Consider the following 23,475-nt stretch of genomic DNA (forward strand, 5'->3'; position numbering starts at 1 on the left):
TCCCAAAGAAAGGCAATGCCAAAGAATGTTTAAACTACTACACAATTGCACTCATTTCACATGCACTCATTTCACATTTAGAAAGGTCATGCTAAAAATTCTCCAAGTTGGCTTCAACAGTATATGAACTGGGAACTTCTGGATGTTCAAGCTGGGTTTACAAAAGCCAGAGGAACCAGAGCTCAAATTGCCAACATCCATTGGATCATAAAATAAGCAAGAGAATTCCAGAAAAACATCCACTTCTGCTTCATTGACTACACTAAAGCCCTTGATTGTGTGGATCACAAAAAAAAAACTGTGGAAAATTCATAAAGAGATGGGAATACCAGACCACCTTACCTGCCTCCTGGGAAATCTGTGTGCAGGTCAAGAAGCAATAGTTAGAACCAGACATGGAACAACGGACTGATTCCAAATTGGGAAAGGAGTATATCAAGCCTGTATATTGTCACCCTGCTTATTTAACTTATATGCAGACTATATCATACAAAATGCTGGGCTAGATGAAGCTCAAGCTGGAATCAAAATTGTTGGGAGAAATATCAATAACTTCAGATATGCAGATGATACCACGCTTATGGCAGAAAGCAAAGAGGAACTAAAGAGCCTCTTGATGAAGGTGAACAAGTCAAGAGTGAAAAAGCTCACTTAAAACTCAACATTTAAAAAACAAATATCATGGCATCTGGTCCCATCACTTTATGGCAAATAGATGGGGAAACAGTGGAGACAGTGAGAGACTTTATTTTTGGGGGCTGCTTCAAAATCACTGCAGATGGTGACTGCAGCCATGAAATTAAAAGATGCTTGCTCCTTGGAAGAAAAGCTAAGACCAACCTATACAGCATATTAAAAAGCAGAGATATTACTTTGCCAACAAAGGTCTGTATAGTCAAAGCTATGGTTTTTCCAGTAGTCAGGTATGAATTTAAGAGTTGGACAATAAAGGAGGCTGAGCACTGAAGAATTGATGCTTTCAAACTGTGGGGTTGGAGAAGACTCTTAAGAGTCCCTTCGACTGCAAGAAAATCGAACTAGTCAATCCTAAAGGAAATCAACCCTGAATATTAATTGGAAGGACTAGTGCTGAACTGAAGCTCCAATACTTTAGCCACCTAGTGCAAAGAGCTGACTCACTGGAAAAGACCCTGATGCTGGGAAAGATAGAAGGCAGGAGGAGAAGGGGATGACAGAGGATGAGATGGTTGGATGGCATCATCAACTCAATGGACATAAGTTTAAGCAAGTTCTGGAAGATTGTGAAGGGCAGGGAAGCCTGGTATGCTGCAGTCCATGGGGTCACAAAGACTGATACGACTGAGCGACTGATCAACAACAACAACAAGGTGAGGAAGGTGACAAGGGTACTTTTGAGCAACTGGCAGAACACATGCAAGGTTGCCAAAGTTTGAAAGAACACGGTATTTTCAGGGTGGCTGGGCAAGAGAAGCTTGGGTGGTGATGGAAATGATGGTCGGGGTCCCTATGGACCATGTAAAGGAGTCTGGGGTTTATCCTTAAGGCAGTGGGGAAACCATTGTCAAATAGTGAGAATGACATCAGATTTGCAGTTTTGAAACATCACTTTTGGACACAGAATGGGAAACAGGTCAGGGCAGTCATGTGTAGTATCTTGAGGAATAGAGAGAGAGAGAGAAAGTCAGGGGCTGTTTTCTGTAATCCAGATAAGAACTGATACTAAGGGAAAGAAGATAGATTATGGGGTTCTCACTGTATGCCTTTGCTAGCAGTATTTATTCCTTCTGATGACTGGCATCCTTATAGTTTGGGGTTGATATTACTATGGTCACATTCATTAGATAGCCATTGTTTTATATATATATATCATGTCTCTTCAAATAAACCACAAGCTCCTTGAAGACTGTAATCTTGAGTTCTGTGAATTATGTACAGTGCTCCATTCAACAACTTGTATACAGTAAGTGTCCAGAATATGCTTATTGAGTGACTGTTATCTATTTTTGACATAATATTCAAATACTTATAAGTGCTAAAAAGCTAGACCTGGCAAGCTGACCTACCTCAGAACTCAGGAATGAATGCACCCGCATTCCAGCTATTGACTTCATGCCATACCAGCAATGCCAGCTTTGTGTTTCAGCTCTTTCCTTCCAGGTTCCATTGGTCAATAGATATAGGCCATACACACTTTCCTGAGATCCAGGATCCCTGAGCAATAACCAATGCCTTGTCTCCCAGGTGGCTCATTGGTAAAGAATCTGCAGGAGACACAGGTTCAATTCCTGGTTTGGGAAGATCCCCTGAAGGAGGAAATGGCAACCCAGTCCAGTATTCTTGCCTGGGAAATTCCATGGACAGCAGAGCCTGGTAGACTACAGTCCATGGGGTCGCAAAAGAGTCGGACATGACTTAGAGATTAAACAATAACCAATGCCACAAATAATACAATATGTGTATAGCACTTTACAAGCTAGTTTTTCCATCCATTATCTCATTTAATTCTCTTTCTTTTGTTTTATTCATTCATCAAGTCCAAGTCAGAGGCAAGAACAGTGTTATCAAGGAAGGAAATGAGCAGCCAGGTGAAGTGTTTGACCAAGATTTTCACTTGGTCAGAGGGTAGAGACAGGACCAGGCCCACGTGTGCTTGGAAAGTCTGTGGTACAGGGAGAAGGGCCTGGGATGAGGATTACGAGGAACTGTGTTTGAAACCATGCCCTGTCATTTGCTAAATCTCTAGGCAAGGCATTTAACCTTTCTGAGTTTCAGGTCCCCCATGTGGAAAATAGAAGTGACACCACCTACCTCTCAGAGCAGCTGTGAAGATCAAATGAGATGACACATATAAAGCACTTAGCATGACACCTAGAATGATCAATACTTCTCAGCTCTGTTTTCTCTCAGCTAAACACTTTGCAACTAATTCACTAGTTCCCAAAAGTGTCCAGGAAGAGCTTTACAAAAGAGCTTTACAACACAGATTCCTAGGCTCTACTCCAGATGTACAGAATTGTTATCTTTGGGGAGAGGGCCCAAATGATTCTGATGTACAGTGCACCGGGGAACCACCTGAACCAGATCATATTAAGAGCTTTTAGGTAAAAAGTAGGAGAGAATCAACATTTATTGAGAATCTATGGTATGCTCAGTGCAGTGGTAGGGGCTTTCATTTGAAAGATATATTTGTACACAATTCTTTCCAGTTCACCTGGATGGGGCTTGGAGAAGATAGTTTGGAAAAGTCATATGACACAATACACAGACATATATTTTCACCCCTGTATCATTAACTTGGCCAGAGAACTGATTTTAGCATGTGCAGAAGTTGTCCCCAGTTTTCTTTCTGGTTCCCGCCTTTAAAACACATTTCATTTTACTTAAAAAAAATTCTTTCTGGGTCAGCCTAACGAGTGGAGGCACTGTACTAAATGTTTTAGGTATATAATTTCATTTTATCACAAGAATCCAGTGAAATGGTTGCTGCAGTATTAACACCCCTAATTAAAAAATTATACCATCTGACCACCTAACCTGCCTCTTGAGAAATCTGTATACAGGTCAGGAAGCAACAGTTAGAACTGGACATGGAACAACAGACTGGTTCCAAATCCGGAAAGGAGTACATCAAGGCTGTATATTGTCACCCTGCTTATTTAACTTATATGCAGAGTATATCATGAGAAATGCTGGGCTGGCTGAAGCACAAGCTGGAATCAAGATTTCCAGGAGAAATATCAATAACCTCAGATATGCAGATGACACCACCCTTATGACAGAAAGCGAAGAACTTAACAGCCTCTTGTTGACAGTGAAAGAGGAGAATGAAAAAGTTGGCTTAAAGCTCAACATTCAGAAAACTAAGATCATGGCATTTGGTCCCATCACTTCATGGCAAATAGATGGTGAAACAGTGTAAATAGTGATAGACTTTATATTTGGGGGCTCCAAAATCACTGCAGATGGTGACTGCAGCCATGAAATGAAAAGACGCTTGCTCCTTAGAAGAAAAATTATGACCAACCTATACAGCATATTAAAAAGCAGAGACATTACTTTGCCAAAAAAGGTCTGTCTAGTCAAAGCTATGGTTTTTCCAGTAGTCATGTATGGATGAGAGAGTTGGACTATAAAGAAAGCTGAGCACCAAAGAATTGATGCTTCTGAACTGTGGTGTTGGAGAAGATTCTTGAAAGTCCCTTGGACTGCAAGGAGATGCAACCAGTCCATCCTAAAGGAGATCAGTCTTAAATATTCATTGCAAGGACTAATGCTGAAGCTGAAACTTCAATACTTTGGCCACGATGTGAAGAACTGACTCATTTGAAAAGACCCTGATGCTGGGAAAGATTGAAGGCAAGAGAAGAACGGGACGACAGAGGATGAGATGGTTGGATGGCATCACCGACTCAATGGACATGAGTTTGAGTAAACTCCGAGAGTTGGCAATGGATAGGGAGGCCTGGCGTGCTGCAGTCCATGGGGTCACAAGGAGTTGGACACGACTGAGTGACTGAACTGAACTGAATTGAATTAAAAAATGGTTTCTGATTTTAAAACAAAGGTTTAGGATACAGTATAATCCTTGAGTAGCAAGGAAAGACAAACACTCATTAAAGGTGAGGGGAACAAAGAAAGCCAATGTTGAGGTTTATAGAGGGAAATCGAGTGGAGGAAAACGGGAACAAAGAAATGAAGCGTGAATAATGTTCTTTGACCGGAGGACCAGAGGCAGGACCGGGAAAGCGGCAGAGAACAGAAGAAATCCGCCTGACTTTACTGCCACCTCATGGTGGTCTGATGTATAGACAACTGGTTCATAATTCAGCCTTGTTTGTTGGAGCCTACTAGACCTTCTGCAGGACACTGGGTAAGGAAATAAAGCCAAGTGAAGCGGAGGACCTGCCCTTGGGGCCTTTTTAGAGCTTGTCTACCTCCAGGTGGCGCTAGTGGTAAAGAACTCACCTGCCAATGCATGAGCCTTAAGAGACACAGGTTCAATCCCTGGGTTGGGAAGATCCCCTGGAGGAGGGCATGACAACCCACTCCAGTATTCTTGCCTGGAGAATCCCATGCTCAGAGGAGCCTAGAGGGCTATGGTTCATGGGGTCACAAAGAATCAGACACGACTGAAGTGACTTAGCACATATGACACTCACTCTGGAGTCACCAGGCTAGACATCACTCTAGAGATTAACTACTCCAAGGGTAAGCACCCTCCTCTCATATGGGGAATTTCAGGAAAGACAGAAATGTCTATAAGAACCATTATTTTTTCTATTACATTCAAAATGAAAATAGCTTAGCATTCCATGAGATGTGTAGAACCTCATTACTTTAAGTTTGCCTCTATTTTTAATAGAAGATGGTCAGTGAAAAAACTTGCCCTGAATTTTAGCTACTGAAATGAGAGGGAGGAGGAAGTTAACAAAGCAGCTTTCTCATGTTTTATCACTTACACTTGTTGGGCATTGTTTTCATAAATCAGGTTCAGGTAGACTTTGTCATTTCATGAACAAAACCATCTCTGAAAGTAGATAAAATTATCCTAACTTCAGCCATAGGGAAATAGGTGTAAAGAACTGAACTCTGTATGTGGGCTCTATAAAAGCCAAAATCATAAAAAAAAAAGAATAAAATGATTACCAGGGGCTGGTGGTGAGAGAATAGGACAGATGTTAAGGATACAAACTTGCAACAAATATTAAATAAGACCTTGAGATCTAATGCACAGTACAGTGAATATAGAAAACAATACTGTATTATAGTCACCAAACTTGCTAAGAGACCAGAACATAATTATTCCAACCACTACAAAGAAATTATAATTACACAATGTAATATAGGTGCTAGTGATCACTACAATGGCAATCATATTATAATATATAAATGTATTAAACTAACATGTTGTACAGCTTATATTTATACAATGTTATATACCAAATGTATTTCAATTAAAACACCCAAAAAGTAAAGAACTAAATCACTTGGCTATGGTCACACAGTAAGATGGCAACGGAACCACTCTACAATTTGTTCATTCTACTCAATGCAACATTTAGAGAGTGCCAAGAGCATGCCAGGTACCAGGGATCCACAGTTGAATTAAGTTTCTCCCTCATCCACTGATTCCCTCCTTCCTCCCCCAACTTAGCCCAACTACCTCTGTGGGTGGAGACTCCTCTCTGGGTGGAGACTCCTCTCTGGGTGAACTAGGAGGGCAACTAAAAAACCTTAAGCAACACCTGAACCACAAGTTTTCTGGAAGGACTGGCTGCCCAGGGCATTCTAGTTGATGCTGTTCATCAATGAGATGCTTTTGGCAATGCCTTTGGCCAATCCTTGGACTCCACCCCCATGTTGTTGTTTAGTTGCTAAGTCAGGTCTGACTCTTTGTAACTGCATGGATTGCAGCACACAAGGCTTCCCTGTCCTCCACTATCTCCCAGAGTTTGCTCAAATTCATGTCCATTGAATTGGTGATGCCATGGGTGACTGATACTAAAAGGTTCCTCTCTTCTAGGAGGGTTGCCTTAAGTAGATTGGCTTATTTTGTCACTATCTTTCTGGTTTTTTAAGAACAAAGTAAATATGAAATTGGATCAAGTGTCTCCACACAAATGTAGGTGGGAGAGCCAGCACCGCATGACTGAAACCCTAAGACACCATTCCTGTGGCTGACACCATTGGAGGCCTAGGGAAACACTTCTCCAAATCGGTTGACTTACCTCCTCAGGAGAAAAGATAATTGCACCCATATGCCATGAAGGTTTGTGGATTGTGCTAATGCTCATGTGAAAGTGAGAAACTGTTTAGAAAAACAGGGAGTGTGTCTGGCTGGCAGGAAGGTTTAGATAAAAAAATAAAAACATATTATTTAACTCATCAAATTCATCCCACATGAAGCATGTGTGAGGCAAGATAATTGGTTCTTTACATCAGCAGCTAAATGTAGAATTGTGGGTTTTCTTTTTTATAAAAGCATGTAATAATGTCGTGTAACATTTTTTAAAAATACATAAAATAGAAGATTAAAACAAAAAAAAAAAAGGTAGGCGGGTCATGACAGGGAACTCGGTAGGTATTTGGGGCCTCTGGTTGTTCTTCAGCTAGTCCAAGGCTCTCTATTTCAAAACAGGGAAACCAAGGCTCAGAATAGGAAAGTGACATGCCCAAGCAAGCTCGGGAAAATTAAAACCCAACTGTTCTGATACCCAGGCAAGGGCTATTTCCACCACACTCTGCTGCCCCTCTGTGGACATGAGCATGTATTAAGCTGTTCTATTGTGCTCTGGTGAGCACAAGAAAACTCCGTTCCTAAAGAAGGAAACTGGCAGAGAGGAAAGGTAACAGGAAATCCCTGTAAACTGAAACCATAAAAGCTAAACCCCGAGTCACCGTAAAAGGCTTTGAACTGGCAAGAATGACAGGAAATGATGGGAAAATAGAGGAAATGGGCCTCTAAGAGAGGAAACAGGGAGCATACCCAAGGCCTTTAGGTAGCCTCTGTTGTGGGTCTTTATCAAGCTAACTGGGTCCCTCCCACTCTCCCTCCCAGAAGTCAAGCCTGGGACATCCTCTCCAAAGAGGCTCTTGAGAAATGTGCTGATTACCTACTAATAGCAGGTTATATTTAGTGCAACCTAAGCAAAGAACTAAAGAGCCTCTTGATGAAAGTGAAAGAAGAGAGTGAAAAAGTTGGCTTAAATCTCAACATTCAGAAAACTAAGATCATGGCATCCGGTCCCATCACTTCATGGCCAATAGATGGGGAAACAATGGAGACAGTGAGAGACTTTATTTCGGGAGACTCCAAAATCACTGCAGATGGTGATTGCAGCCATGAAATTAAAAGACACTTACTCCTTGGAAGAAAAGCTATGACCAACCTAGACAGCATATTAAAAAGCAGAGACATTACTTTGCCAACAAAGGTCTGTTCAGTCAAAGCTATGGTTTTTCCAGTAGTCATGTATGGATATGAGAGTTGGATTATAAAGAAAGCTGAGCACCGAAGAATTGATGCTTTTGACCTGTGATGTTGTTGAAGACTCTTGAGAGTCCCTTGGACTGCAAAGAGATGCAACCAGTCCATCCTAAAGGAAATCAGTCCTGAATATTCATTGGAAGTACTGATGCTGAGGCTGAAACTCCAATACTTTGGCTGCCTGATGCGAACAACTGACTCATTGGAAAAGATCCTGATGCTGGGAAAGATTAAAGGCAGGAGGAGAAGGGGACGACAGAGGTTGGATGGCATCACCAACTCGATGGACATGAGTTTGAGCAAGCTCCGGGAGTTGGTGAAGGACAGGGAAGCCTGGTGTGCTGCAGTCCATGGGGTCGCAAAGAGTCAGACATGATTGAGCGACTGAACTGACTGACTGAGTGTACTAAATGTTTTTATGCATGTTTTACTTCACTTAACCTTCTCAATAACCTTAGGAAAAAAACATATTTTTATCCATCTCCATTAATGGAAATGCAGAGAGGTTGAGTAGTGCACCCAGAGATGCACAACTATTTAAGTGGCAGGGCTCACATTTGAATCCAGGTCTTTCTACTATTAGCCTGTGTTGTTATTTATCATGCTTTGTACAAGTGGCTCCTTGCTGTAATAGAGGCTTTTTCTGAAAACTAAAGTACTGGGAACCTTTTCATTTCAACAACTGGTATCATTATAATGATGATGATGATGATACCAGACAACAACTATTGACAGGTTACTATATTCAAAACCCTGTACTAGGTGTTTTGCATGTGTGATGTCATTTGATCCTCACAACAACCTCAGCAAGTAGCAATAAGCTCCCAAATGCTAAAAGATTTGCCCGAGGTCACAGAACTAAGGGTGTACTGATGATAAAGCCCACTTTTACCACTAGGCAATCCTCTCATGGGTTCTTCTCTGGCTCCTACTCTTGGTAAAGCCAATTAAAGGCTTGGTGAAGACGGCATTAAATGCATCAAAGCTAAAGTTGAACCAAGATAGATTCATTTGTATGGATAAAGTCCATGAAATCTTTATTTGATATCTAGAGTTCAATTAAAAACCATCGAAACACCTTTCTCAGCTTATATCTTTCATTTACTTAGTCAAATTTAAGTGTGAGGAAATTTGCACTCAGCTATTGCTGGCAGCCGTTGTCTGACTTTTCCCTTCTTACTGAATAGCTGATACATTTAACAAACAGATATTGGATTGCCATTGAGCAACATCTTAGTAATATATATGAGGATCAGTGAGCTAGTCTCAAATCCCTAGTGAGGACTTGAGAAAGTTACTGTGCTTATTGGATCTTATTAGCTATAAATGAGAACACTGATTGATCTGCATGGTCCCTCTCCTTGTAAGTTTCAGTTCAAGCTCATGATTCTTTTTTTCTATTTAAAATATGATTCATTAATTTATTTTTATTGAGATACAATTGACATATAAAATTATATTAGTTTCAGACATAAAACATAATGATTCACTATATGCATATATTATGAAATAATCACCAGAGTAAATCTATTTAACATCCATCACCACATATTTTTTTCTTATGATGAGAAATGTTAAGATCTACTCTTTTAGCAACTTTCAAATATACAATGTCAATCATAAAATACGACTTCCCTGATGGCTCAGGTGGTAAAGAATCTGCCTGCAGTGCAGGAAACCCAGGTTTGGCCCCTGGATCAGGAAGATCCCCTGGAGAAGGGGATGGCTACCCACTCCGGGATTCTTGCCTGGTAAATCCCATGGAGAGAGGAGACTGGTGGGCTACAGTCCATGGGGTCATAGAGTCAGACGTGACTAAGCAGACATCATTAACTATAATAACCATGCATACATTACATGGCTAGTACTTATACATTTTATAAACAAAAGTTTGTACCTTTTGACTCCATTTACCCATTTCACCCAGTGCCCACTCCTGGCCTCTGGCAATGACCAACCTATTTTTGGTATCTAAGAATTTATTTTTATCTTTTGTCATTGGTTGATTTTTTCAGATCATACAGTACTTGTATTTGTCTGTCTGACTTACTGATATTTCACTTAGCATAATGCCCTCAAAGTCAATCCATGTTGTTGCAAATGTCAAGATTTCCTTGCTTTCTAAGGCTGAATAATATTCCATTGTATACATTTTCTTTATATATTCATTCATTGGTGGACATGGTAAGGTTGTTTCTATGTCATGTCTATTGTAAATAATTCTGCAATGAACATAGGGGTACATATATCTTTTCAAGTAAGTGCCTTTGTTTCCTTTGAATAAATACCCAGAAGTGGAATTGTTAGATCATATGGTAGTTCTATTCTTAATTTTTTGAGGAACCTCCATACTGTTCTCCATAGTGGCTATACCAATTTACATTACCACCAACAGTGCACAAATGTTCCCTTTTCTCTGCATCCTTACCAACACTTGTTATTTCCTGTATTTTTTGATGATAGCCATTCTGACAGGTGTGAGGTGACATCTCACTGTGGATTTTATTTGCATTTCCTTGATGATTCGTGATGTTGAGCACCTTTCTGTGTACCTATTGGACATCGGTCATCTGCATATCTTTTTTTGAAAAATGTCTATTCATATCCTCTGACCATATTTAAATTAGATTTTTTAAATTATTGATTTATATGACTCCTATATATATATATATATATATATATATATAGGATACTAGCAGCTTATCAGATATCTGATTTGCATATATTTTCTTCCATTTGGTAGGTTACCTTTTCATTTTGTTGATGGTTTCCTTTGCTGTACAGAAGTTGTTCAGTTTGATGTAGTTCCACTTGTTTAATTTTGCTTTTGTTGCCTTTGTGTTTGGGGTAAAATCCAAAAAAATCATTGCTAAGATCCATATCAGGGAGTCTACTGCCTACGTTTTTCTGCTGGGAGTTTTATGGTTTCAGGTCTTATGTAAAGTCTTTAACCCAGTTTGAGTTACTCTTTATGTATGGTGTAAGATGTGGTCCAGTTTCATTCTTTTGCATGTGGACATCAAGATTTCCTGATACCATTTATTGAAGAGACTACCCTTTTCCCATTGTATATTCTTGTTTCCATTATCACAGATTAACTGACCCATGTGTGGGTTTATTTCTGAGCTCTGTGTTCTCTTCCATTGATCTATGTGTCTGTTTTTACGCCAACAGTATACTGCCTTTTGACTACTATAACTTTGTAATATGGTTTGAAATCAGGAAGTGCGGTGCCTCTAGCTTTGTTCTTCTTTCTCAAGATTGCCTTGGTTATTCAGGTGTTGTGTGGTTCCATACAAGTTAATTTTTTCTTTAAGTGAAGAAGAAGAAGGAGTCAATTCCCTAAAATTGACTGGTGGGTAAGAGCCAGGTAATTGATTTTCCAGAGGGGTAGAGCAGTCACTAGGGGAGGACTGGGACCCCAGGGCACCAGGAAGATGGACTGAGAAATAGGAGAGCAGATCCTAGAAACAGGAGAAGGTTGGAAAAAAAGAGTTCAAACTTTTGGAAGGCAAGGGGTTTGAGATATTTTTTGCAACTCTAAGTTTTTATTTTGAGATCTGTATCTTCCCTCTCTGCCTCAGATTGTTTATCTCACACACACACACACACACACACACACACACACACACACACACACAATCTCTTTCTCTCAAGAAGATAAAACACACATAAGGAGTAGATATCCCAGAAGACCAGATAGAGGCCTTAGGTAGACTGCATGTGATCTTAGAATTTGGAACACAAAAACTTTTTTATGTATCTTTATACCTTTCTTCTATGATCAAGTTTTACAGGACCATTTAGGTGCCTTTATGAATACAAGTCAAACTCAGAGGCACTTTAAAATTTCCCATGAATACTCATTCCACTGAAACTCTTTGAGAATTCCATCATGTCCAGTCACTGCCTTATTTATTTGTACTCTGATTACACTAAAAGATTGATAGGGAACTCAGGCTGAGTCCAGGTGGTGGGGGTGGGAGAGACAGGATGAAATACAGGGTATTTTCCATGGTGTTTCTGAAAACAATAGAGCTAAAGTGTATTTTAAGGGAAAAAATCTCAAATGACTCAAGACACACACTCACCAATAGAGAGGGGGCGAGTCAATGTAGTACACACAGGAAACTGAATCAGGAGACAGGCTCCACTCATAGTTCTGACTTTAACTTGCTGTGTGACCTTATACAAATTGCCATACCTCTCTATATCTCGGGATTTCCTCATTATAAAATAGGCATATTGCCATCTTCTGTGCATGCACTTTTGAGGATCAGATTAGCTCATATTCATGAGAACACATTGCAAATGTGATCCATTCATAAAGTACAAAAAGACCTTTGTACATAAAGTACAAAGAGACCTTACCTTAGAATCACATGCTGCTGATAACACAATGGTTTTATAAACTTGCTTGAAAACAGCGATCTGACCTTAGAAGTATCTAGCTTTTCTAAATTCTCAATGGGACTCATTTGTGTACCCAATACTTATAGGCCATTGGGTATGAAGGAATCCCATAATAGTTCTGTAGCTCTAAGAGGATTTGAATATCACAGCAAAGCTGAAGTATGTATATTAGGACATCAGTTGAAATCAACTGAAATCTCTGCTTCTATTGTCCTTCCTATCCCCTTCATCTCTCTCAAACCAGTCAGGGTAAGAAGCTTTGTTCCTTGGGTATGGTCCATGTCTTTCTTGTCTCTGAGTCTTTCCCTTCCCAAAATACAGAGCACATAGTAGGGTGCAGAGCCTAGAGCAGAATCAAAGTAATGCCATCATTTGACTCTCTACTCCCCAGCACATTCTACTTTGTAAGGAAACCCATCACCTCTTTTAAGTCAAATACTGTGCTAGGTCCTTCAATACACTTTTTCTTATTTCATTGCAACAACAACACTCCATGATTAGCCCACCAGGCTCCTCTGTCCATGGAAATTTCCAAGCAAGAATATTGGAGTGCGTTGCCATTTCATTCTTCTGGGGATCTTCCCAACCCAGGGCTCAAACCCACATCCTCCTGCATCTCCTGCATTGGCAGGCAGATTCTTTACCACTGAGCCACCTGTAAAACCCCATGGTATCATTAGTATCACAGAGAAGAAAACTGAGACACAAACATCAACTGACTTTACCCCATAGGTAGCAGAGCCTGGATACCAACAAAGTCGTTTGACTCCAAACTCTATGATCTTCCAGTATACCACGCTGCCTCTCGAGGAAAAGAGAACAAAAACCTGGAGACTGGACACTCAGGGTACTTTTCTCCTAGTTTATCATCCATCCTCACAATATCTAAGGTATGTGAAGATGCTTCCACACTATCTGAATTTCCAGAGTATTAAAGAAAGGTCTAAGAAAAAAGGCTATACTTCTAGCATTGGCATTCCCAAATCTTGGCATTCACAAGTTTGGCATTCCCATCACATCATAAAATATTTCTTTTAAATTCTATTACATGTTTTACCATTGCTCCTGGCACCTCTGTATTACAAGGGAACAACTACCAATAGAACTGTCATTGTCATGTATGCTTGGCCAGTTGACTAGAAATGTGTCAAGAATGGCACAGGTTTTTAGTATTAACCAGGAAGCTGTATATTGTCACCCTGCTTTTTAAATTATATGCAGAGTACATCATGAGAAATGCTGGGCTGGAGGAAGCACAAGCTGGAATCAAGATTGTCGGGATCAATAACCTCAGATATGCAGATGACACCAAATTGCAGAAAGTGAAGAAGAACTAAAGAATCTCTCAATGAAAGTGAAAGAGGAGAGTGAAAAAGTTGGCTTAAAGCTCAACATTCAGAAAACCAAGATCATGGCATCTGGTCCCATCACTGGCAAATAGATGGGGAAACAGTGGAAACAGTGGCTGATTTTATTTTGGGGGGCTCCAAAATCACTGCAGATGGTGACTGCAGCCATGAAATTAAAAGACACTTACTCCTTGGAAGGAAAGTTATGACCAACCCAGACAGCATATTAAAAAGCACTACTTTGCCAACAAAGGTCTGTCTAGTCAAGATTATGGTTTTTCCAGTAGTCATGTATGAATATGAGTTTGGATTATAAAGAAAGCTGAGTGCTGAAGAATTGGTGCTTTTGAACTGTGGTGTTGGAGAAGACTTTTGAGAGTCCCTTGGACTGCAAGGAGATCCAACCAGTCCATCCTAAAGGAGTGTTCATTGGAAGGACTGATGTTGAAGTTGAAACTCCAATACTTTGGCCACCTGATGCAAAGAGCTGACTCATTTGAAAAGACCCTGATGCTGGGAAAGATTAAAGGCAGGAGGAGATGGGGACGACAGAGGATGAGATGGTTGGATGGCATCACCGACTCAATGGACATGAGTTTGGGTAAACTCTGGGAGTTGATGATGGACAGGGAGGCCTGGCGTGCTGTGGTCCATGGGGTCACAAAGAGTCGGAGACGACTGAGTGACTGAACTGAACTGAACTGAAGGAAGGTCCTAATATAGGGGCATGTTATTGGAGAATATGGGCAGCAAATGCAGGCCTCAGAAGAATAAGAGACGTGAGCAATTGGAAGAATGCAACAGTGAATCAAAAAAGGAACTAGGAGGACTTGACTCAAGCAAAATTCTGTAATTCCTTCATCCCTATGGATTCACAGAGCACAGTGTTTAGTGCACTAAGGAGAGGGGCATTATTGTCTTTAGGCAAATATATGGTGCATGAGAGAAGGGTAAATAAAGGAGATGAGAAAAGTCGTGATCCTATGGTAAAAAATTGAAGGCCATCAACTTGGAACAGAGACAGACATAAACAAAGTTGCCCTTTTGGGAACTAAGTCCTTAGTGGTGATGATTGGTGCAGAAAATTGCCAAATGATTACATGCAACTCACATCTCCAGTTTTCCCTCTGGTATTTTATTGCTACATTAATCAAAGCAGCAACTGATTCTATTAGAATAATATTACGCCCATACCAAAATCCAGTCAACATCTCAAGAAAGACATCTACAGGTTAACAAATATAGATGCAAAAATCCTTAGCAAAATTTGAGCAAACCAAATCCAGCAACATATAAAATGGATTACACACCATGATCAATTAGGATTTGTCCCAGAAATTCAAGGTTGGTTTAATATATGAAAATCAATCAATAAAAACATATGATTATCTCAGTAGGTGTAGAAAAATCACTTGACAAAATTCAGCACCTTTTCAGGATGAAAACACAACACTAGGAATAGATAAAAGGAAACTTTTTCAACCCAATAAAAGCCATCTATGAAAATAGCCTATGCATGCATGCTCAGTCACTTCAGTCATGGCCAACTCTTTGCAACCCTATGGACAGTAGCCCATCAGGCTCCTCAGTCCATCGGATTCTCCAGGCAAGAATACTAGAGTGGTTTTCCCTGCCCTCCTCCAGGGGATCTTCCTAACAGAGATCAAACCCATGTCTTCTGTGTCTCCTGCATTGCAGGCAGATTCTTTACTGCTGAGACACTGGGAAAGTCCAAAAATAGCCTAGTCAACATCAATACTTAGTGGTGAAAAACTGTATGATTTACCCCTAAGATCACAGATAAGGATGTTCACTGTCACAAGTTCTATTCAACATTGTCCTGGAGGTTCGAGCCAGGGCAATTACACAAAGAAAAGATTGGAAAGGAAGATGTAAAACTTCTCTCTTCTCAGATGACATGATCAGGTATATAATAAATCCTAAGCAATCTACTAAAAAATCATTAGAATTAGCAAAGGTGTTCTGCAAGGTTGCAGGATACAAGGTCATCCAGAAAAGTTATTTGTATTTCTATATACTAATATGGGCTTCCCAGGTGGCACTAGTGGTGAAAAACCCGCCAGCCAATGCAGGAGATGCAAGAGACCCAGGCTCGATCCCTGGATTGGAAAGATCCCTTGGAGGAGGGCATGGCAACCCACTCCAGTATTCTTGCCTGGAGAATCCCATGGACAGAGGAGCCTGGTCAGCTACAGTCCATAGGGTGGCACAGAGTCAGATACGACTGAAGCGACTTAGCACACACACATACACTAACAATGAGCAATCCAAAAATAAAATTAAGAAAACAATTCCATTTACAATATCATCAAAAACAACAAAATACCTAGGGATACATGTCACCAAACAAATTGTAAGACTTGTATACTGAAAACTAAAAAATATCATCAAAAGAGATTTAAGATAACCTGATTCACTGGAACATCATCTTGTGTTCATGGGTTGGGAAACTTAAAATGACTAAAGAGGTTATACACTCCAAACTGATGTATAGATTCAATCCAATCTCTATCAAAATCCCAGCTCACTTTTTTTTGCAGAAATTGAAAAGTTGAACCTAAAATTCACAGGGAAACACAAGGGGGCCAGAGTAGCCAAAACAATCTTCACAACTTTAGATTTGGGACTACTAATTGTATTCTTAGATATGACACCAAAAATACAAGCCACAAGAGAAAAATTAGATAAAAGCAGATTTCATTAAAATTAAATAATTTTATATTTCAAAAGATGTCATCAAGAAAGTGAAAATACAATCTACAGAATGAGGAAAAGTACTTGCAAGTCACATTTCTGAAAGGGGTCTAGTGTCCAGAATACATTAAGAACTCTTACAACTCAACAAAAATAGGCAAATAACCCAGTTAAAAATCAGCAAAGGATTTGAATAGGCATTTCTCCAAAGATATAGAAATGGCCAATATGTAAATGAAAAAATGCTTAACATCAGTCATGAGGGAAATGAAAATTGAAGTCACAATGAGATATCATTTCCCACACATTAGGATGGCTATAATTTTAAAAATGTGAAATAAGTATTGGTGAAGATGCTGGAAAATTGGAACCCTTGTACATTGCTGGTGGAAATGTAAAATGATGCAGTCACTTTGGAAAACAACTTGCAAGGTCCTCAGAAGGCTTAAATATAGAATTATCATTTGACACAGCAATTCTGTGCTTACCTAGATATACACCCAAGAGAAATAAAAATAGATTTCCATACAAAAATGTGTACACTAATTATTATAGCAGTATTAATCATTATAGCCCCAAAGTAGAAAGGCCGAAGTATTATATATCAACTGCTGCTGCTGCTGCTAAGTCGCGTCAGTCGTGTCCGACTCTGTGCGACCCCATAGACGGCAGCCCACCAGGCTCCTCTGTCCCTGGGATTCTCCAGGCAAGAATACTGGAGTGGGCTGCCATTTCCTTCTCCATACATCAACTGATAAGTGGATAAATAAAATATAGCTATACAATGGAATGTTATTCATCTATGAAAGGCAAAAGTACTGATACAAGTTACAACATGGATGGACCTTGAAAACATTATGCTAAGTAAAAGGAGTCAGACCCACAAAGTCACATGTGATATGATTCCATTTATCTGAAATGTCCAGAACAGGCAAATCTAAATTGACAGTGGTTGCCAGGGGCTGGGCACAGGGAGGAATAAGAAGTGGCTGCTAATGGGTAAGGGGTTTCTTTTGGGGATTTTGAAAATATTCTGAAATTGGATAGTAGTGATCGTACAACCATGTGAATATAGTAAAACCCACTAACTGTACACTTTTAAAGGGCAAATTTTATACTATGCAAATTTTATATCAATAAAACTGTTACTTTTTTCAGTCAAAAAAAATAAAATTTACTTTTTAGAGCAGTCTTAGTTTCACAGCAAAGTTGAGCAGACAGTTACAGAGATTTCTCCTCTGCACCCTGTCCACCACACCCACGACCACCCTCACTGTCAACATCCCACAGTGGAGTGGAAATTTTTTATGATTGATGAATCAACACTGACACATCATAACCACCCAAAGTCCATAGGGTATATTACAAATCACTTGTGGTATCATACATTCAATATGCTTGGACAAAGGTGCTTAGTCACTCAATTGTGTCCAACTCTTTGCAATCCCATGGACTTTAGCCCACCAGGCTCCTCTGTCCATGGGATTCTCCAGGAAAGAATCCTGGAGTGGGTTGCCATTTCCTTCTCCAGGGGATCTTCCCGACCCAGGGATCGAACATGCATCTCCTGCATTGGCAGACGGATTCTTTACCACTGAGCCACCTGGGTGTGTCCACCATTATAGTAGATACTGAGTCTGACAGAACAGTTTCACTGCCCTAAAAATGCTCTGTTAAAGCCTTTATTTATTTTTTTTTTAAGTAGAATTATAGGAGTAAGAACCCAGTAAGAGACGTGTGCTAAATCTTCAGCTTTCTCTACCCTGGTTAGCAGCACCAGTGTCTTGCTTCTTTTTCCTCCAGTCCCTGCCCCCAAAGTTTCTTTTTGAATTTCTTTACTCCTTCCTTCACCTATGGTAGAATCATTGTGTTTACCAGTCAGCCCCACCCTGAGCCAGGAACACTGGACATGCTAGGGTCTTCATTTTGTCACATCTTCTCTACTGTCCTTTCCTTATATTATGTTTGTACAGTAAACAACTCTCTCCAAAAATGAGTCAGGTAAGGCTCAAAAAACAGTCTGAGGTAACAGAGAGAAAAGGGAAGTATGGGAGCATAAGCTACAGTGAATGGGTGGCCTCATTGTTCCAAAATCCTCTACTACAATTGAAAATACTCAAGGAAACCTAGACATTCCATCCTGGTAGTTTGGACAAGTATTTTGAAATCTTCCAGGTAGAGTCTAATCTATTCCCAATTCACAATAATAAACTTAAGTCATTCTCAAAGAAGTTGGCAACCATAGAAGAGTCCAAAGTTATTTCTGTCACCCATTTTAATATTTAACACCTCTTGTCATTAACATGCCAGTAACAATGTAAAAATGCCAGTAACAATTCCCAATGTTTAACTTAGGTTCCTAATGCATGATATAAAACAAATTATCTCTTGCTTTATGCTCAGTGGAGAGTGAGAAGAGCTACTATTGATTTGTATTTGGAAAATAGTTGCCTAGAAAGAAATACTAATAGAGTCTAGGACTTATTCAAAGGATGACAGATCTGCAGTCTCTAAGCATTTAGAATCCCTCTGTAGATAAAACTGAAACTGTTAGTCGCTCAGTCATGCCCAACTCCTTGTAAAGCCATGGACTGTGGCCCACTAAGCTCCCCTGTCCATGGGATTCTCTGGACTGGAGTGGGCTGCCATTTCCTTCTCTAGGGGATGTTCTGGACCCAGGGATCAAACCCAGGTCTCCTGCATTACAGGCAGATTCTTTACCATCTGAGCCACCAGGGAAGCTCTCTGTAGACAGGGTTGCCCTAAATCGGTCACAGAACTCTGGGTAAAAGTACATAAGGGTGTGGTAAGACATCGTTAAAGAAGCAGAATTTATGTTCAATCCTTGTAAATTAGCAAGGCCGCATGAGACTAACCAAGATACCACTTTCCACAAGCTAACACAATGAAAGATTCAGGCAAGCACCACTAGCAAGTACAGGCCCCTCTAAGAGCACTTTGAGAAACCGATTCCCCATCACTGCCATCTTGCACAAGCCATCTTACCTAACTGAAATTGATTGGAGACATTCCCACACGTTTGCATTATCTCCGGGCTATTCCATCCTAAGGGGTATAATGCACAGCCTGAGCTTATCAGCAGTCCTGGAAAAAAAAAAAATACATACAGGCAGAAAAAAATATAACAGGTCTCCGTCATCCCAACATCCCCCCTGGATTAGCTCAGCTCAAATTCTGCCTCTTCCACTCAGAGTTTACCTTTCCTCTTTTGCCCTAGATATCTATGACACTATCAACTCAACAGGATGTCTTTACTGTGTCATGGGTGGTGAGCTGCAACAGATAGTAAAGGGGCCAACTCATTAAAAAAAAGGACAGTATTGGGGATTGAGACCAACCAATGTACTTTTTACAGCCAAAATGTTTTTGCCAATGATTCACAAAGCTGAGTTGGCCTCTCCAACCAGATTCCTCTTCTATCTTGGTCTGATTTACAAAGAGCAACAAGGTAGAGACAGCTACTTTTCCCTACAATTCAGCCTTTTCTAAGAGTCAGGTCAGTCTCTACTAGTTGAAGATAGGTCATGATTTCTGTAACTTGAAGTCAGTTGCCAGACTGAGATCTACACAAAGCATACACATTATATAGGCGTCTACTGGTGAGCAGGGGACCACACTTCCTCCTCCAGAAACACTTCTGAGAGAACATTCCAGCTTCAAGCTAAGCATTCCTACTTTCTTTAGCTTTCAAAACCTTCCACTGTGCCCCTTGCCTTCATCTCATTTTGTTGAGGTCATTTAATTATTAGAGGACAACTCTGTGCGATCTTAGTGATAACCTTACTCTTCTGACTAGAGATATAAATCTGGGTCTACTTGCTGGCACTGCCTTTTAAGGACATTTACGTCAACTACAGCTCTTATTTGCTGCCTAGGTTTACATTTTGTAACCTGTGACCCACTCCCCCTTGCCTTTGGCGATCATGAATTGGACTAAGCATTGGCATCTGACACAAGAGCAACCAAATTCGTTGGCTGGCCAGTAATGGGTGATATAGCATGCTCTGAAGAGAATAGCTGGGCCAGATTCTTGTTTCTGGAAATTTTAATCAAGGAATACAGAAACGTTGTGCTAGTTAGCAGATGGAGCAGAAGATAGGAAAAAAAACACCAGGAGGTAAAATCAAGTCTGTGTCAAGCTGAAGCCAAGTTCAATCCAAAGTTATGAATAGACATCAGTTCTGGGTAAGCTGAGCAAACTGATTGGTAAAAGAAGAGAACACAGTGGCAGAAATCAGATACACCATGAAGGGAAACTCCATACTGCTCCTGAAAGAGTTAGGGAATTCAGTCCTTGTTAATGGCTTTCCAGTTCCACTTTTCTTTTTTTTTTTTTTTCATTTATTTTTATCACTTGCCTTATGTTATAATAAATTCCCTTTTCATTGGAGAACTCAAGTCTCCGCTACTTACAACCAAGAGAGTCTAACTACAAGAAAACTATACTTGAGTGCTACATCACAGGTCATGGGACGATCACCTACCACGAGTGTGGATGCAGAACCTAACACAGTATAGAGCCCCCACAAAGCAGATATTTGATTAATGGTGACTAACTGGCATATTTAGAGGTTCCAGAAAGGTTCCAGACAGTGAAAGGCAGGCTGCTCCAGGGACTGCTAGCCTCACCTTTGCTTCTCTCCTCACTGAGGAAGATTTTATGTACACTCTGAGAAGCTAATAAGCCCACTTTGCCTTCAGCTGAAGCCTTTTCAAAGAAGGTCTTAACATACTCGCTAAGCTTGTTAGCAACATGGCAATATGAGCTGTTCTCAATATTCAGTGAAGCCAGAGAAAAAGATATGGACCTAAAGAAAAAACAAGAAGAGTTTAAATAGGAAAACAGAAAGAACTTTCTGATGGTGAGAGAGGGTTGAGAAACTAAAAAGAATGACCAATTAAGGTTAGAAATTCCCTTCAGTGGAATGATTAAAATTAGAAGACATTCTTATCTGTCCGATAGTCTTAAAGGAAATGAAACTGGTCACTCAAAAGACTTTTCTAGGCTCTGGAATTTATCCAGTGGCAATGGAACAGCACTCATTTTTTTCTTACCACAGATAAACTGAAATCATATGATACGAAGAGTTATGCACCAAAGTATGTGATCCCAGAGTATACACAATGGGTTAAGGACAGAATTGGAAATGAAACCTCAGCCTTTTCCTGCTTTCAGAGTCTACCCTTTGAGAGAAGAGTTAGTAAAAAATGAGCTTTTCCACACAGAGTAGGAAGAAAAAAACACATGTTTATAAAAGAACAGCAGTTCTGTATTCCAGCCTCCACACTCAGATCTCTGGGACGGGCATGAGCTCTGACTTTTCAAGCAGGGGCGTGTGTTAGCTAAATGCCTTTCCTGACATGGCAGGAGGAACCTACCACCTTCTTCAGCCCTCCTGCTCCTTAGACCTTACCATGCTGAGAAGTTCAAGTCACAGATCACCTTTTCCAGGAAACCTTTCCTCACCATCCCCAGTGCCTACCCCAAGCAAAGTTACATATTCCTTCCCTCTGCTCCAGAAATACCCTGTGCTTACTTCTGTGATCAGAATATTCTGTGATATAAGCCCTTAAAACTGCTGCCTGCTTTCATTACTGGACTGTGCATTCCTTGAAGGCAGGTACCATATTTATCTTCAACTATGTATCCTTGTTACCTACTTATTACCTGGTATGTAATAAGTGCTCAATAAATGTACCTGTGTCAGAGTATGCTCTGCCTATCTAACAGACAGCTTCTTTTGCTCCCACTTCCCAAGGGGGGAGCCTTCTGAAAGGATCTCCATGGTAGAGATGAGAGGTCATCCTAGACACTCAATACAGGTACAGAATTTTAGAGAAGGAAAGGCGTTCGGAGAGTACCTACTCCAGTCCCTCTCCATTACAGATATGGGTGCTGAGACCAGAGAGGGAAAGCAATTTACTCAAGGTCGCAGAGCCAGTTGCTGGCAATGCTGTTCTTACTAATAAGAGAGATCCTTAGAAGTGCTGTTCTTCTAGAGGCAGGTGTCCAGAAATGATCACTTTTTGGCAACAGTATCTATAGTAGGCACTAGGAATCTTATAGGCATTAAGATTCAGAGAAACAGCAGGATGGCTTAAGAGAACAATACAATATTATATACCTGAAAGTTGCTAAGAGAGTAGATCTTAAATGATCTCACCACAAAATAATTATGTAAGGCGATTTCTGTGTTCTCTAACCTTATCATGATAATCCTTTCACAATGTACATCAAATCAGTGTATTGTACACCTTACACTTACACAATGTTATGTCAATTGTATTTCAATGAAGCTGGGGAAAAAGAGAGGGAGAAAGAGATTGGGTTCTGTAGTCCCTAGACCTAATTTCAAATTCCAGCTCTGCCCCCTAGAGGCTGTGTGACTTTGGCAAGTTACTTAATCTCTCTGTGCCTCAGTCACCTCATCTTTAAAATGGGAATAATAGTACTGTAACTTATAGGGCTGTTTCAAAAAGTAGTACTCATAAAGTTTCCAGGCACATAGAATGTGCTTAATAAAGATTTATTACTATTATTAAACATCAGCCTCTTCCTCTGGCTCTTCCCTAACTTTCTACTTATATTCTCCATGCTAATTTCTTCCTCACATTTTTGTCCTCATAACAGCTGAAAAGTCAAAAGCTGAACAAGGCTTGATTTTAAAGTCACCTGCTTGGAGTTGTTTTCTTGCAATTTTTCTCAGTCACCAAGCCAGAAAGCAGGAATCTGCCAGGTATGTGTTCTGCCCCAGTGTAGGTGGCCACATGCTCTTCTCAACCTGCCCTACCACCCCTCCCATCCCCCATTCTCCCTCCTGCCTTTCAGACAGGTGAACACAATAGGTTATAAACATACTTCATGGACTTGTAACATACAAGTGCATACTTTATTGCACTTGTAACAGAGGATTATATCACATTTGATCATAGATGGATAAAGATGTCCAAGGAGACATATTATTTTAAAAAACAAAGTCACAGGGTAATTTATCCTCATTGTTGAAC

At 40.2% G+C, this 23,475-nt stretch overlaps 1 protein-coding gene across 1 annotated transcript in view; it reads right to left on the reverse strand.

The window, feature by feature from the left end:
• Positions 1-23,475, reverse strand: part of LHFPL1 (LHFPL tetraspan subfamily member 1) — a 52,337-nt gene that overhangs the window by 19,001 nt on the left and 9,861 nt on the right. The window contains exon 2 of the mRNA XM_061137261.1: positions 19,453-19,551. Within this exon, the coding sequence (XP_060993244.1) occupies positions 19,453-19,551 (99 nt within the window). The remainder of the gene's footprint in view (positions 1-19,452; positions 19,552-23,475) is intronic.

The sequence above is a fragment of the Dama dama genome, chromosome X (genome assembly GCF_033118175.1).
Source record: "Dama dama isolate Ldn47 chromosome X, ASM3311817v1, whole genome shotgun sequence".
NCBI classification, from domain to species: domain Eukaryota; kingdom Metazoa; phylum Chordata; class Mammalia; order Artiodactyla; family Cervidae; genus Dama; species Dama dama.